The 16,498-nt window shown below is 51.2% G+C and overlaps 2 protein-coding genes and 1 pseudogene across 10 annotated transcripts in view; 1 reads left to right on the top strand and 2 right to left on the bottom strand.

The window, feature by feature from the left end:
* The window catches only part of RBM6 (RNA binding motif protein 6), a 204,842-nt gene that overhangs the window by 74,798 nt on the left and 113,546 nt on the right, over positions 1 to 16,498 (top strand). The window lies entirely within an intron of this gene.
* On the bottom strand, positions 1,886 to 16,200 carry MON1A (MON1 homolog A, secretory trafficking associated). Of its 9 annotated transcripts, none has more exons than XM_033424396.2 (8): positions 15,924 to 16,200; positions 14,768 to 14,898; positions 10,502 to 10,588; positions 6,183 to 6,322; positions 4,468 to 4,953; positions 3,129 to 3,894; positions 2,269 to 2,416; positions 1,886 to 2,168 (listed from the first exon to the last, which is right to left on the bottom strand). In XM_033424396.2, exons 3-8 carry the CDS (start codon positions 10,567 to 10,569, stop codon positions 2,028 to 2,030), a joined length of 1,749 nt encoding a protein of 582 aa, XP_033280287.1. In that variant the 5' UTR covers positions 10,570 to 10,588; positions 14,768 to 14,898; positions 15,924 to 16,200; the 3' UTR covers positions 1,886 to 2,027. The 9 variants fall into 9 exon arrangements, with proteins under 9 accessions (XP_033280287.1, XP_033280296.1, XP_033280288.1 ...); XM_033424405.2 differs by having other exon boundaries at positions 4,468 to 4,824; XM_033424397.2 differs by having other exon boundaries at positions 14,768 to 14,839.
* Positions 10,375 to 10,475, bottom strand: LOC117200731 (uncharacterized; annotated as a pseudogene).

The following is a 16,498-nucleotide window of genomic DNA, read 5'->3' as shown; positions in this document are numbered from 1 at the left end:
ACCCTGAAGGAGTGCTAGCTACTTTGCCCTCTTTGGGCTCTCACTCCCCTCTGAACACTACTCCAGAGAACTAGTGCCAGCCTCTTTCTCCAACGCAAAGAGATCATCCTAATGACAGCAGGGGGACCTCTGTAACCACAATATGACCATGTCACTCTGCAGCTTTAAAACATTCTGTGGCTCCCCACTGCCAGACTTTTACCTGGAGTTTGAGAACCCTAGGCTTTAAAGACTCCTCCAGCTTCACTGTTACCCAGTCGGACAAGGTTCTTTACCATACCAGGTTTCATACCAGGTTCATCCCTTTGCACATGCTCGTTGCTCCACTAGGAACACCTTTCCTGTTTGTCTGTTGTCCCTTCCTTGCTCCCCAAACAGGTAAACCCTGCACTCTTAGGTGCCTACTGTCCTAGGTATACACACTTATCTAATTGTGACTATCTCTTCCCACCCCCACCCAGAATAGGTGCTGAACGGCAAGAAGCTGGAAGCCCTGCAAGGATCAGGGTAGCCAGCAGGGACACCTGGAGGCTGACCACTGACCAGAACACCGGTAGCAGTCAGAGACAGCTAGCCTGGCATCACCCTGGCCCCAGAGGCAGTGGTTTGGTGCCCTTTCCAGGATTCAGGGAAGGAACAGAAACAGCAAGCAGACAGAAAAGAGACCCAGGGCATGTGGGCAGTGTGAGCAGCACCCACCAAGCCTGTGGCTGCTCCAGAGGGGCTTTGGGGTCTGGGCAGGTGGCCTGCTGCCATACCCATTCTAATGTGATCTGGGGTGGGGCCAAGGGCAGGCGCTGTGCTGCCATTTCCTGGGACAGTAAGTGACTCATTCCAGTGCATCCTTGGCCTATGCCACCTACAAAGACACATTTTCCAGCATGGGTTGGTTTTAGTGGCACAGTATCTTGCTCCAGCACTCAGAGACTGCATGAAGGTGATTCACTCTATAGTCTGAAGACCATATTCCATGGACACTATTCTCCCAAACACTTCCTAGGTCTTCTGTTCCCCTGGCCAGTGAGATGGTTCAGTTGTGGCATAACTGGGAGAGTCCCCAGCAGGAAGGTAGAAGCTTTCTGCACTGTGCCTTGGGCTCTGTCCTAAGAAGGTCTCATGGTAGAGTGAATGGGGCTGGGCCTTCACTGCTGAGCCTCCTGGGATGTTCCTGGTGACCCACGTAGGCTGGGCCATGCCAGGGAACAGGGTGACTGAAAAGGGCATCAGCCCTTCTTAGGGCAGGGTCCACTCCAGCCCCAGAGGTCAGCTGGGTCTTCTTTCAGGTCCTCTGGCTCACTCCTGGGGGCCATCCTGAGGAATGTGCTGGCTAGAGGTAGGGGAGCTGAGGTGGACAGCCTTCATGAGGAACCCTAAGCTGGAATAGTTTCCCCAGAGGCCTACAGCTATAGTGAGGCTGGACTCTGAATTTGTGCTGAACACTGGGCCACCTCACCAAGGGCTCCCACCCATGCCCAGGCTCAGACTCTCTCCACTTGACTGTCCCTGTCTTACTCAGCTCAGCCCCTGCTGAAATACAGCAGTCCATTAAGCAGAGCCACAGTCAGGGCTCCCGGGTGGTTGGGTGGTCCTTCAGGCCATGCAGCTGGGAATCCCACCTAGGAGTGACAGGGGAGGCACCAGGGGCTCAGACTGAGTGTGGGGTGGGGCATCGCGGGAGGTTGGTCGTGGTGGGGAAGGCCAGTGGGGTCCTAGAGAACACTTTACACGTGGCAGGACTTCAGCTGAATGAAAACAGCCCCAGCCCAGGGGCCAACTCTGAGCACATGTGATGCTGTGCATGGGGAAGCATGGGCAGGGCCTAGGGAGGAGGATCCAGCGTCTGTGTGTGAGTGAGAGTGAAGGAACCAGTGACAAGGCCCACAAGTGTCTTCCCCAAAGCACTTTAATGCACACACCAACCCACAGTCCCTGCCTGCTGCCTGGGCCAGAGGCCAGCCCCACCTGGAAGCTCCCATGGCTTCCACAGCCTGGTGTGCCTAGGAGGGCCGAGCCCACACACATTCTCATCAGTATGTGAGGGGCGTGAGGATGAAGAGGCGGTCTTCTTCTTTGCGGATCCAGCGCATCAGTTTATGGATGGCACTGACGGCCGACGCCTTGGTCCCCAGGGGGCTGTAGCACATGTAGAGCTCAAAGGCGCCTGTCACCTGGAGGAAGGGGGCACAGGGTGGTCATCCAGATTAGACAACCCTTGTGGCCCTTGCCCAGGACCCCGATGAAGCCCAGCCCATCCCAGGGCTGCCTTACCCAAGCCAGGAGGTTCTCTTTGGGGCCCGTGTAGTAGATAGTCTTGAGTGGGCGGGAGGCATTGTGGGCGCGGCTGTGCAGGTACTGGTAGAGGCCCAGCAGCCGCTCCTGCTCCTCTTCACTGGTGTACGGGGCCTCGATCTCAGGGCTGGAGATGGGGGAGTGGGTTCGCAAAGGAATGACTTCCACTGGCTTCTCTGGAGATCCAGAAACACCTATTCCTGGCCAGGGAGACTCCACCATGGGTCCTACCCTCCAAATGCCCCCCCACCCCAGGACAAGGCATTGTCTCCTCACCACTGAAGACTCCCCAGGACAAAGCTGGGCCCACCCAGACTGGAGCCCTGTTCTCCCCTCTCCCCCAAGTTCATGGCATCTTTGGTGACCCTCCCTTGGAGAAACCAATCTGGGTGTAGGTGTCCTAGACAGAGTGACAGGTCTGAGATGAAGGAAAAGTGAGCCAGGAACCTTCTGGACCAAAAAGGGGTAAAAGGAGGATAGAAGATGCCTCATCTGGCCCCAGCCCCTCTGCTGGAGGAGGAAGTGGAGGAGTTGTGCATCCTGGGCTGGACCAAACTGACCAAACAGAGGAGACCTCTGTTCCAGCTTCCTTCCCTGGGTGTATTGGGTATTTCAAGGCCTTATGGGAAATGACTGAAGTAGAGAGGTGTATGCTGATGGGGAGTAGGGTGATAGGGGGTTTGGGCCCCTGGTATCAGAGTCAAACAGACACAGCAGGTCGGTCCATTCCCAGAGGGGTCATCAGCTTCAGGACTGCATCAGAGCTCAGGCCCAACCAGCCGCCCACCCCCCCCACGCCCTTGTCTCCCTCAAGCAGTCTCCCCAAGGCCCTCCCTCACCTGGTGAAGAGTCCTGAGCTCTTTGACTTATAGAGGAAGTGGCGCAGGTCAGGGATGCCCACTTGGGAAACACTGTAGTAAGGTGTGCGCAGTGCCTCCCGCAGCGCCAGGTGCGCTCCGCGCTTTCGCAGGCGCTCCTGAAAGCGGCGGCGGCAGTCAGACACTGCAAAGAAGTCCTCACGGTCGGTGGAGACGAGCAGCAGGCAGAGATCCGTGTCAGGCTCCAGGTACGAGATGTGTGCGTGGAAGAAGCCGGCTGCGTTGAATTTGGGCAGGCACACGGGCGTCCAGGCCTCGCCCTCGCGGAAGGACGAGGAGGAACTTATGAGGTTGAAGAGCAGGTGCAGGTCGATGGGGTGCAGGAATTGGTCCTTGCGGCGCACAAGCGCCACGAGCTGGTTGCGCGCCAGCAGGATGGAGAAGACGAGGCTGCGGACGCGCGCCTGCTGCAGACTGGCACTCACGACGTCGCGCACGGCCGCCGCCAAGGGCAGGCAGCGCGCCGCCCCCATCAGGAAACTGGGGTCTCGCGCCATGAGCTGCAGCAGGTTGTCCGTGATGCGCTCAGAGCCCGAGAGCAGGCGCCGCAGGTCATAGTTCTGCTTCTGCTGGAAGATGTGGCTCAGCTGCGCACCCGTAAGAAGGCTCAGGATCTGGTAGTAGATGTAGAGCAACTCTTGCGCCAGTTCCTGTGCCGACTGCCGCGTGCGGGCCACCGCCACCAGCACCAGTGGGCTCCGGCGCACGAATACTACCTTGTAGCCATCTGATGGGACCGATGGATAGGGGTGGTGTCAGCTTCAGCCCTTCTCCGGAAAGCCCTCCCTGAATGGCCTGCCCTAGCACCCTCAGAGCCCCGCTTTCCACAATCTCTCCACCTCCCCTCAGAACTGTGCACACAGAGGGGGCTTCAGGATGAAAGAAAAACAGATGCCCATGGGCCCCCCTTTCCCCCCCTTTCCCCTTTCCTGCCACTTGTTTCACAGACTGGGACCAGCTAAAATGCAGGAAGCACTTCAGAAAGACACACATTCTTGGGCTAAGTGGCAAGAGCTGGGTGGGGCTCAAGACCTGGGATTATTTTGGTTACCTCCCCCGGCTTCTCACCTTCTCCAAGGGCAAAGCCCATGTGCGAGCTACCTTTGGCCCCCACAACAGCCCTATGAGGCAGTCAGTGTTGTTTTCCCGTGTTCAGATGAGGACCTGGGGCTCGGTGAGGTGGAGGGACTAACCTTGGTCACACAGCACATCCCAGCCCTCTAGTCCCTGGGAGTCCGAAACCTGGTATGGTCTCTCCTGGCCAGGGAGACCTCCTGGCACCCCCCTCCTGGTGGCTCACCTGCATGGATGGAACGGATGGCATTCTTGTCAGCCTCCAGGAAGGACACCAGGGCCACCATGACACCCATGGTGCTGGAAAGTGCCTCCTCTGACCCATAGCGGGAGTACACAGGCTTCCCCGCCTCGCTCAGCACGAAGACATGCTTCTGGTGCAGGCGCCATGCCTCAGCAGTCTCCTCCTCATCCCCTTCACCAGTGCCCTCTCTTGGGGGCTCTGTGGCTGGTCGCCCAGCTGCCCCTGGGGACTCCGGCCAGTCCTCAGAGCTTCCTGGAAGCATCTCCTCCTGCAGGTCTCGGGCGACACCTGTCAGCTGGGTGCTCAGCTCACTGAAGTCCTGGCTGATCTGGCGCATGTCTGTAGGCAGAGGTGGAGGACCACCAGCACCCTCCTTGGGGCTCTCCCCAGAAGCCACCCCATTCTCTGATTCTGTCAGGTCCTCATAGGAACGGGCATGGACGAACATGGCACCCTCCTGTCCGGCACCTGCCAGCCAAAAGCACTGGTGTTTAGAGCAGTAGCTTCTGGCAGACCACCTCACCAGCAAGGTGCCCAATACAGTACTCTGCCTGTCCTGATGAGGTAAGCCACTGTTCCTTCTGGCTACAAGTCATGCTCTGCTGTGACTTACAGCCCACCAGCCTCCTCCCCTCACACTGGGAATAAGACCCCAACCCCTCAAGGCTGCGGTGGTAGCCAGTATCTGCCTGCCCCTCTCACTCTCATCTCACAGCCCTTCGTGCATCTGCTCTTTGGATATCCCCACCTACCTCAGGGCCTCTGCATCTCCTGTTCCCTCTGCATGGAAGGCACTCCCACCTCTTTGCATGCCAGCTCCCTGTCACACTTCAGCTCACAGCAAAGATGTTAGTTGTCCCTGTCACCTGACCCCCAAACCCAGGCACTCTATCATATCCCCCTCCTTGACTTCTCTTGCGGCACTTATCAGTTATTGCCCTTCTCCCCAACTGCAGTGGGGTTCCCCCTCATGGGCAGGAACCTGGTTTTTTGCTGCTGTGTTCCCAGCACCTCGCCCTGTGCCTGGAATACCTCCTGTGCTCAGCAAATCTCTCTCCCTGGGAGAAGGCTCCCTGACCCTGCACAGGGACCCATGGTTCCTAACCCCCTCCACTGGAATGCTCTCACTAGCCTGTGGCTCCCCCAAGGCAGGGACAATGTCAGTTTTCCTTTACTGATTTTTTTTTGGACAGAAGAGTTCAAGAGATATGTTTTGAGTCTCTATTATGAGTTCAACACTGTACCAGGCATTGGGGATACAACAGCTCTGTGCTCAAAGAGCTCACAATCTTGTAGACAAGAAAGATGGGCAATACATACACACACAAATAAGACTACAAAATAACTAGTGTTCTGTGCAGAGCATGGTCAGGGCAGGCCTCTCTTGTGAGGAGGTGACATTTAAGTTGAGAGCTGAGGGAGAGAGAAGGAGCCAGGGAGGTACCTGTAGACACAGGAAATAGGAGAAGAGCCCACACTGGTGGCAAGACAGCACAGGGCAAGTGGCACAACATGAAGTGGAGAGGAAGGCCAGATGCACACTGAGCCTGGATCCTTGCAGTATCCCCAGCACATGACAAATAGCTAACAAGTGAGCATGCATGAATGAGTGACAGTGAAAGAGTGGTTGGGAATCCCGATTGCCCTCGAGGCTGCTCTAGCTGTAAGCTGGCTGGGGCTGCGCACCCTGCCCATACCTGGCTCCATTCCCTGGGCCAGTCCTGGTGTGGGGCTCTCAGCTCTCTCCACACTCTGCCCATCAGAAGGAGCCAACGTGCCATCAGGGCCTTCGCTGCTTCTCTTCCTCTGCATGTCAGCAGCCATCCCTTGGGCTCTCCTGTGGGGCAAACAAAGGCATCATTGAGGGTAAGCGGGAAGGTGCTAGTGGCAGGAGTCACTGGCATAATTAAGAGTGGTTAAGTACAGGAAAGTATCCCTCACCAGGACCCAGCTAACTCAAACCTCTGGGGAATGGGTTCTGAATATTCCCTTCTAAAGACGCGTGCTGTTCTCTTTCTGATTATAAAAGAATGCATGGGGGACTTGCCTGGTGGTCCAGTGGTTAAGACTCTGTGCTCCCAATACAGGGGGCCCGGCTCAATCCCTGGTCAGGGAACTAGTTCCCGCATGCTGAAACTAAGAGCAGCATGCTGCAACTAAAAGATCCCTCATGCCACAACTAAAGATCCTGCATGCTGCAATGAAGATCCTGCCTGATGCAACTAAGACCCAGTGCAGCCAAAATAAATAAATAAATATACTTTTTTTTTTTTTTTTGGCCGTGTTGGGTCTTCGTCGTTGCTTGTGGGCTTTCTCTAGTTGCGGTGAGCAGGGGTTAAGCTTTGTTGTGGTGCGCGGGCTTCTCATTGCGGTGGCCTCTCGTTGCAGAGCACGGGCTCTAGAGCGCAGGCTCAGTAGTTGTGGCGCATGGGCTTAGTTGCTCTGCGATCTTCAGGATCTTCCTGGACCAGGGATCAAACCCGTGCCCCTGCATTGGCAGGCGGATTCTTAACCACCGCGCCACCAGGGAAGTCCCTGTGTCGGGTCTTAGTTGCGGCACTCAAGCTTCTCTCTAGTTGTGGTGTGCAGTGTTTCTTTCTCTCTCTAGTTATGGCACGTGGGCTTAGTTGCCCCGCGGCATGTGGGGTCTTAGTTCCCTGACCAGGGATCGAACCTGCATCCCCTACATTGGAAGGCGGATTCTTTACCCCTAGAAGTTCCAGGGAAGTCCCAGTCCCTATGTGGATTTTTATGTAATCCTGATCACTCTTCTCTGAGGCAGGCACTCTTGTCAGACAAGCTTTATATATGAAGAAACTGAAGCTGAGAGAGTGTAAGTACATTGTCCAATGTCACGACAGGAAAGAAGCGCTGGAGCTGGTAATTGAAACCATTCTGTATCCTGATATCTTCCACTGTACATCCTACCATGAACATTTCTCCATTCAAAACTGAGTTGACAAATCAGTTCTTTTTGATATTTAGACATTTACTATGAACAAAGTGAGTCAGAGTAAACAGGCCTAAGCCTTGCTTTTCTCCTTGCATTCTGTACCTTTTGAATTTGGCACCAGGGCTCACCTCTCCAGTTAAAAACAACTATGGACATGTCGGTTCTCAGTGCCCATTTGATGGACACTAAGGACAAACTCAGCCTGATCTCCCAGTCCTTCTGCAGCCTCCGGGCCAGGTGGAGGTGGCCAATAGTGGATGTCAGGGATAACGAAGTTGGGTGGCTCTCTTGGGATCAGCCTCTAAGGTCCCTTAATGTCAGGCTGAAGGGTCTTCATTTGGCAGGCAACAAACAATCCATAGGAGAGGGGTTCCATCTGAGGCACTAACCCTTTAGGGAACAGAAATTTGGCTGGATGGGCTAGAAGGGCAGCGAAGACTAGTCAGAGACTCATGAGGAAGGCACTGCAGGCAGGCCAGGGGCCTGGGGGGGACTGGTGTTAGTGTGAGCAAAGCAGACTCTGTCCCTGCCCTCCTGGAGCAGAGTCCATAGGGAATAATTGAGGCTTGTCCCTTACTAGCTCTGTAACCTTGGGCAAATGACTCCACCCTGAGCCTGGCATGAAGTAGGTGCTCAAAAGCGTTCATGAGAAGAGTGATTTCAAAACAGTGTCACCAGCACTAGCATTTGTGTGGCCCCCGCTTACCTGTCTCTAAGAACTCTCTCCGACCACAAGTTCCTAGCGGGCAGCTCCTGCCAAGTGTACCCAAAGAGTTGATTTTCAAGCTCTTCTGTCATCTTTGTTGTAAGCTATGGAATCCTTTCTTCAAATTAATCTTGTAAAGCAGTTCAATGTGCAAAACAGACAGAGAGGGAGGCAGGGCCAGAGACTGGCCTGATGGCCACGCCCCCACTGGTCCCGGAGCACCACAGAGTTAAGTGGGGGTTGGGTACCACTGGTCAACAGCATCACCCCACACAGAGTGCCCTTTGAATAATCTTCAAAGGAAGATTATTTGGGAGAACATCTACCTTTTGGGATTTTCTAGGCCACCAGTCCTGTCCATCAAGACAATCAAGAGTGATGGTTCCCAGCGAGGGTCAGAGCCCAGAAGACCAAGGTGTGGTCCACCTTTTCTGATGAAGAGTAATTAAGAAGCTGCATGCCCTCAACAGGAACCTGGGGAGGCATCCAGAAAGGTCTCCTCTGAGACTGAGACCAAGAGGAGCAATCCAAAACAGGCCAAAACAGCCACCGCAACACCACGGAGCCCAGGGCAGTGGGTGCTAAGGAAACTAGGGCATGTCCAGATCTTGAGCAAGAAGACACAGGCCACACGAGAACCTTGGAGACCATTATTTTACAAGCTAACCTAAAAGCCCGGTTGGGGTCTGCATTGCTGTGTAAAGAGAGAGCGACCCCAGAGAGATGAGTCTGTCCATATATAGGCAGAGGGCAAGCTGCTACTGCCAGTCCTGGGCTTGTGGCCAGGGCTTCTGGACCTGGCTCCTTGGATGGAGGCCTGGATTGGTATGTGCTTTTTTCTGAGGAGAGGGTCCAGAACAACTACTTTAAATGGGAATGCCCTACATTTCTATGTGTACTCACTTTCCCACTCCCCTAGTGGAGAGCTTCACATCTTCTCTCTTCTCAAGCTTCCATCATCTTCTCCAATGCTCACCCTCAGCACTATCAGTGATAACCTTAACTTCTATTTCACTGAGGACATGGAAGTCAGCAAAAGAGAACTTCCAAGATTCCCACTACCACCTCACCTCACCTGCCAGACTCTGCCTTCCTCCTTCTTACTAAAGATGAGCTGTCTGGGCTCCACTAACACCTCCACTCCAGCCCCTCTCACCCATCCAAGCATATGGCTTCAGCAGCTGTCCCTCTCTCTCTCAGATCATCAGTGTCCCCTTCTCCCCTATTCATCACCAATATACTGATGTTTCTTCCATTTTCCAAACACCTTCCCTTAGATGTGTTTACTCTGTTATAATTCATTGAGCTGTACTTATGATTTGTGAACTTTATGTTTGTTTTATTTCAATTAAAACCTTAAAACAAACCTCCCCTTAACTCTACATTCCCCTCTAGGTACCACCCTATTTTTTTTTTTTTTTTGCTGTCCTTTATAAAACAAACAAACAAACCTCAAAACAGTAAACAGTACTTGGAGTTTAATTAGTCACGTAAGCTAGGCTATGCTGTGTAACAAATGAGTGCCAAAATGGTAGAGGCTTTACACATAAAGGCTTTTTTTGTTTGTTTTGGCCATATCACATGGCTTGTGGGATTGAACTTGGGCTGCAGGCAATGGAAGTGCAGAGTCCTAACCACTGGACTGCCAGGGAATTCCCTAAAGGCTTTTCTTTTTTTTTTTTTATTGCAAGCATTTTTTTATTGAGAAATAATCTATGTATAACATTATATTAGTTCCAGGTCTACAACATAATGATTCAATATTTGTATATATTGCAAAATGGTCACCACCATGTCTCGTTAACATCCATCACCACACAAAGTTACAAAATTTTTTTCTTGTGATGAGAACTTTTAATACCTACTCTCTTAGGAACTTTCAAATATACAAGCATTATTAATTATAGTCACTATGCTGTACATTACATCCTCAGGATTTATTTATTTTGTAACTGGAAGTTTGTACCTTTTGACCACCTTCACAGATTTTGCAACCATTTTTTAATAAACTCTAAAGGATAATATGTATTAAAATATTTACAAGTTCCTAATTTGACAGGCTGACTCCATTATATACAGCAGGGGTCCCCAACTCCCAGGCTGCGGACCTCTATCTGGGACGTGGGCTGTTAGGAAGTGGGCCGCACAGCAGGAGGTGAGCAGCGGGAGAGCCGAAGCTTCATCTGCCACCCCGCGCCGCTCCCCATCACTCGCATTACCGCCTGAACCAAAAAATATGGAACGCTTCAGGAATTTGCATGTCATCCTCGCACAGGGGCCACGCTAATCTTCTCTGTATCGTTCCAATTTTAGTGCTGCCGAAGCGAGCACTAAAGGCTTATTTTTTGCTCACGTACTGTGGGTTTGGTAGCAATTCAGAGCAGCTCCCTCCGGGCAGTGATTCAGGAATCCAGGCTACTAGCATCTTATAGTTCTGCCGTCACCTGGCAATGGAAGACAGGGCTGGAGGGTCATGTCAGAACTCTTAAATACTTCAAAGTCCAGATTGGCCAGAACTAGTCATGTGGCCAGAGGGACTGGGAAATGTGGAGCGCTCAGGTGTCTCTCCACTTTTCCCATTCACACTTGAATCCATTCCAACTATTACTCCAGTAACACTGCTCCCTCAAGGCCTCCAGTGACCTCCAGGATCATCTCACTTCACTCAGCAGCCACAATGATTATTTCCTCTCTCTCAAAACACTTTCTTCTCTTGGCTTCTGGCACATCACTCTCCTTTCATGGTTCTCCTACCTCATGGACCACTCCTTCTAAGTTCTCTTTACAGTTCTTCTTACTGTTGAGGGACCAAGATTTCAGGTCTTGGATCTCTTTTCTGTCTTCATTCGATCCCTTGGTGACCTTATTCAGTCTCATGGTTTTAAATTTCACCGATAAATTAATGATTCCAAATTTTATTCACAGCCCTAATCTCTCTTCTGACTTCCAGAGGCACACACATTTAACTGTTTACTTGATGTCTGCCCTTGGATATCTTATAGTATCTCAAAGTTATATGTCCAAAACTGAGTTCCTGATCATCCCCTTAAAAAGTTGTTCCTCTCAGAGTTTTCTCCATCTCAGTGAAAGACAATTTGATACTTCCAGTTATTTAGCAAAAAATCTTGGAGGCATCCCTTATGCCTCTCTTTTTCCCGTACCTCATACACCAAACCACCAGCAAATCTTGTCAGCTTTACTTCAGAATACAGGTACACCCAGCAAAATGTCTCTCATTAACCTTTGCCACATAGAATGCCTCTTGGTTTTTAATACACAGCTGTGGTAGCCAGCCTTCCAAATGGTCCCCAGTGATTCTCAACTCCCAGCATTCAAGTCTATATACTCCCATCCCACACTGAGCAGAACTAATCTATGTCACCAACAGGATAATGTGAAAATGACAATGTGTGACTTCTGAGGCTAGGTCATAAAAGACATTGTGGCTTCTGCTTTGTTCTCTTGGATCACTCTCTCTAGGTGCAGCCATCAGCCATCAGTTGTGAGGACACTCAAGCAGCCGTAAAGAGAGGAGCTCGTGGTAAGAAACTGAAACCTGAGAACAGCCAGTACCAATGTGCTAGTCATGTGAGCAAGCAGTCTTGGAAGCAAATCATCTAACCCCAGTCATGCCTTTGAATGACTGCAACCTCATGAGAGACACTGGGCCTGAATCATCCAGCTAAGATGCTCCCAAATTCCTGAACCTCAGGAACTGTATGAGATAATAAATATTTATTATTGGTTTGAGCTGCTAAGTTTTGGGATAACTTGTTACACAGCAATAGATAACTAATACAACAAACTTGTACTGATTGAGCTTATGTTTACATAGAAAAAAACTATTATCAACACTTGATCTATATTTTTTAATAAAGGAATGTGCATTTAAAGCCTCAAATTACATTTCAAATAGAACTGATAGATCATTGAGTGCCAACAAAAGGGGTTTACTTACATCATGGCTATCTGCAGGTACTGAAAGAGGCCATGATGCTGTATCAAAGCAACACTGTTTGATCATGAGGAAGTGTTTTAAGCATTTTGTATCCTAACATTATAATTTGTTTGGCATATATTAGGTATGTATTTTCCTTGTGTTTTAGTGCCATTTTAGAAAATTGGGGATTTGGGGTTGATGAAGGAAGAATTATACTTTTTCCCATTTGAAATAATGGGGAAACACATAAATCAACTATACTTCAATAAAATGTTAAAAAAAAAGTGGGAAACAGATACTAAGTTAGTGATTCCAGACAGAATGTCCAACTTTCATGGAACAGATTATTGATGTTCCATAGGAAAATGCCCATATTCAGAATCTGACCACTTCTCATCACCTCCACCACTATCACATTGGTCCCAGTCAACATTATCTCTCTAGCAGATTGCTGCAAGTCTTTTTTTTTTTTAACATCTTTATTGGAGTATAATTGCTTTTCAATGTCGTGTTAGCTTCTGCTGTGTAACAAAGTGAATCAGCTATACATATACAAATATCCCCATATCCCCTCCTTCTTGCGTCTCCCTCCCACCCTCCCTATCCCACCCCTCTAGGTGGTCACAAAGCAGCAAGCTGATCTCCCCGTGCCATGCGGCTGCTTCCCACTAGCTATCTATTTTACATTTGGTAGTGTATATATGTCAATGCCACTCTCTCACTTCATCCTAGCTTACCCTTCCCCATCCCCGTGTCCTCAAGTCCATTCTCTACGTCTGTGTCTTTATTCCTGTCCTGCCCCTAGGTTCATCAGAACCATTTTTTTTTTTAGATTCCATATGTATGTGTTAGCATATGGTATCTGTTTTTCTTTCTGACTTACTTCACTCTGTTTGACAGACTCTAGGTCCATCCGCCTCACTACAAATAACTCAATTTTGTTTCTTTTCATGACTGAGTAATATTCCATTGTATATATGTGCCACATCTTTATCCATTCATCAGTCGATGAACACTTAGGTCCTGGCTATTGTAAATGTCCTGGCTATTGTAAATAGTGCTGCAATGAACACTGTGGTACATGACTCTTTTTGAATTATGGTTTTCTCAGGGTATATGCCCAGTAGTGGGATTGCTGGGTCGTATGGTAGTTCTACTTTTTGGTTTCTTAAGGAACCTCCATACTGTTCTCCATAGTGGCTGTATCAATTTACATTCCCACCAACAGTATAAGAGGGTTCCCTTTTCTCCACACCCTCTCCAGCATTGCAACAGTCTTTTAACCAGTCTCCCCACTTCTGTCCTTGTCCCTGTACAGTCTATCCTTCTCACAGCACTCAAAGTGATCTGCTTGAGACAGAAGTCAAGTCACGTAGCTCCTTTGCTCACTAGTCTGTAACGGTCACACCTAACCCAGTGAGAAAGCCAATTTCCTCACAGTGGTGCACAAGAACCTCTCTGTCTACACGCACTGCACCCCACCCCCCAAATTACTTCTTCAACCTCATCTCCTGTTCTTTCCCCTACTTGCTTTGCTTCAACCCAGCCACACTGACATTATGGCTTTCCTTGAGTATACTGTAAATGTAAATCCTGAATATTCCTTCACTTCAGAACTTTGCTCTTGCTGAATTTTCTGCCTGGACCACACCTCCCTACTTTTCCCCCTGCCCCCCACCTCACCTATTCCACTACTTGGCCAAATATCTACATGACTCACTCTGTCACTTCCTTCAGGTTGCTGCTCAAGTGTTACCTTATCAGAGAGGCCTTCCTGGAATATCCTGGATTCTTATCTCCCTTGCCCTGCTTTATTTTTCTACATTGAAGGTAACCCTGTGAGCTGTCGCAAATTTCAGAATGTCAGCTCCATAAGCAGGATTTTAATTAACATTTGTCAGATAAATAACTTTGGAAGGGAGAAGATGAAAGATCCTCAGAGAACACCCAGCTCCAATGTAGCCTTGGGAGACTCCTGCCTGTAGGGAAGACTTAGTCCTTGGTGGTAGTTAAGTGTTCAGTAACAGTGGCTCTGGAGTCAGAGGGACCTGTATTAACCTGGCTTGGTTTTATAAATCTCAGCTTTCTCACCTATGAAATGAGGATGATGACAGCACTGATTCATTGGGTTGTGGAAGGATTAAATGAGATAATCCATGTAATTTGGTTACCCTGGCACAGAGTAGGTACATATACACTCAGCTGTCTTTAGCACATCATGATTATTCTTATTCAGACCATGTGTACCTGCACTTATACACAGATCCAGTAATCTCTGCCATGTAAATCAGTCCTTTGCGAGTTTGCTCATCCTGAGCCAGGCCCTTAGTGAGCAGGACGTGCTTCTGACCTCATGAAGCCAGGTGGGCTCTGGCCTGAAATGACCCATCTGTGATGCTGGGACAGAGATGCCTTTGGGCCTAGGGCTGGGAGTTCCTCCAGGCTAACTGGCTATTCATCCTGAAATTGCAGGACAGACCTGTAACTTCCCTGCTGCTCCCAGAAGTCTCTCCCAAGCTGAACTCCTTTCTACCACATGTCCCTACTCTGTGGCCTTGCGCCTCTGGCTCAAAGACCAAAACAAGGTCTACAGCAGCTTACCCCTGAGGGCCCACTATCCACTGATCCCAGTGGGATTTAGGTAACTGCGCCCAGCATGGCTGAGTACTACCCAACATGGTACCTGCATGTTGTGAGAGCAGGGTCAGCTGGCTGGGGCTAGTGGACATCTCCTTCCGAACAGTTCTCCAATCACCTGAAATCATGTAGTACCTCAATATCTCCAAGGCAAGTATCGGGGTCCAGCCAAAAGCCCTGGTGAAGCAAACAGTTCTCTGGACATTTACACTGGAAACTAGGCAGGGAGGGTGAATGACTCATAGCAAAACCCACCCCAAACCCCATTGGAGCCATAACCTGTGTGGCTGAAGCTCTTGGGTGGCTGGGCCTGAAGCAGTTAAGCAAGAGAGGTCTCTTGGAAACAGTCCCAGATACTCCCTTGGGGCCCCTTCTCAGGCAGCCTCTCTAGAAGCCCCCAGGGCTTGCTATTTGCCCTAGAAGTGCTCTGCTGTGCCTTTGAGCAATGTCACCAAACAAGTTAGCTCAATCAGCCCTTCTGGTATGCCTCCCTCCTCTAGGTGCCTGGCCTGGAGAGAGGAAGGGCCTTGCAAGAACTCCTCCCTACTGGGTCCCTACCACTCTTGCTCCCTCTTCCTGCTTAGATTGTGCCCTATCCTGCCTTGACCCTTTGGGGAGTGGGCTATCTGGGAGGATGGTGCCAGGATGCATGGATGTGTGGCAGACAGGGTCCAGGTGAGGCTGTGCTGTAACTGCTTCAGCAGGATGCCTACTCCACGCTGAGAGTATAGCTTGGTACTTGTCACTGCTAGTGGTCACTCCCCTTTCTGACAAAGGCTGCTCACCCTCCCCAGCAAACTCGAGCCCAGAAAGTGTGGCTCAACAGGTGCAAGAGGCAGCTTGGTTATCTGAGCCAGGGCACCCTTGAAGGCAAAGTCCCAAGCCTCAAGACACTTTCAGGAGCTTCCTGCTCACCCCACAGTCAACCTCTGCCAGTCTCTGAGAGCACTCTGCTGGGCCGAATGTGTGTGCGTTGGGGCTACAGGACTTTGCCCTTCCAGCCGAAGGAAGAGTTCCAGGCCTCGCCTTTTGTATTCCCCAGCTGGGAACCGGCGAAGGGACCCCAGAGAGACCCAGTCCTTCTACCGCAAATAGCAGCGTAGACTGCAGGGGCCCCCAGTCTTCAAGCCCCTCCCTTCAAAGATGACAGCTCTCCAGTCTCTCGGCGCCCCCAAGCCACGTGGGTTGGCAGTCGGACTCACCTGTTTCTCGGGGAGGGGGAAGGGGTCAGGAAGCACAGAGATTGCCGGTCACTGCCCTCTGCCGGACCCCCGGGAGGACACGGGTGTCCGGCCGGGCCCGGACTGATGGTTCAGGTTCGCGGGACCACGGCCCCCTGCAGACACAGACATGGCCACAGCGCAGGCCACCGCTCCCTCCCACGGCCCCTTGCCCGGCTGCCGGCTCAAGAAGACAGCACTCGCCGGCCTCTGGCGGCGGAGGCCCGGCTCCAGTCGCTGGGCCTGGCCCTGCCCGCCCCGGTGTGCATTATGGGAAATGTAGTTCGCAGTGCACGGCCGCCGCGAGGTGGGGCGGGGCGCCAGGTCCCGGCAGAGACCTGGGCGGGGCCTGACCCGGGTCAGCGGTGGCATCATCCCGCACCGCCTTTTACAGGGTCCCGGCCAAACTCAGGCACCTCCCCAAACCCAAAGCCTGGGGTGGACCGCAGGCCCAGACTTCCTAGCTCCTCCGCCCGAGCCAACAAGAGGTTTATTTAAAGCGAAAGAAAGAGACTATGGCATTGTTTCCTCCACTAATTGTGGAAGGACAGTGCAAG

Source organism: Orcinus orca, chromosome 10 (genome assembly GCF_937001465.1).
Source record: "Orcinus orca chromosome 10, mOrcOrc1.1, whole genome shotgun sequence".
Taxonomy (NCBI): Eukaryota; Metazoa; Chordata; class Mammalia; order Artiodactyla; family Delphinidae; genus Orcinus; species Orcinus orca.
This window is presented reverse-complemented; position numbering and strand designations above follow the sequence as displayed.

Coding starts and splice junctions, on each gene's coding strand:
- MON1A (XM_033424396.2), bottom strand. CDS start 10,569: ATGCTAGTAGCCTGGATTCCTGAATCACTGCCCGGAGGGAGCTGCTCT. Junction 4,954..6,182: donor GGCCCAGGGAATGGAGCCAG/GTATGGGCAGGG, acceptor TTTGGCTGGCAG/GTGCCGGACAGGAGGGTGCC. Junction 2,169..2,268: donor AAGAGAACCTCCTGGCTTGG/GTAAGGCAGCCC, acceptor CCCTTCCTCCAG/GTGACAGGCGCCTTTGAGCT.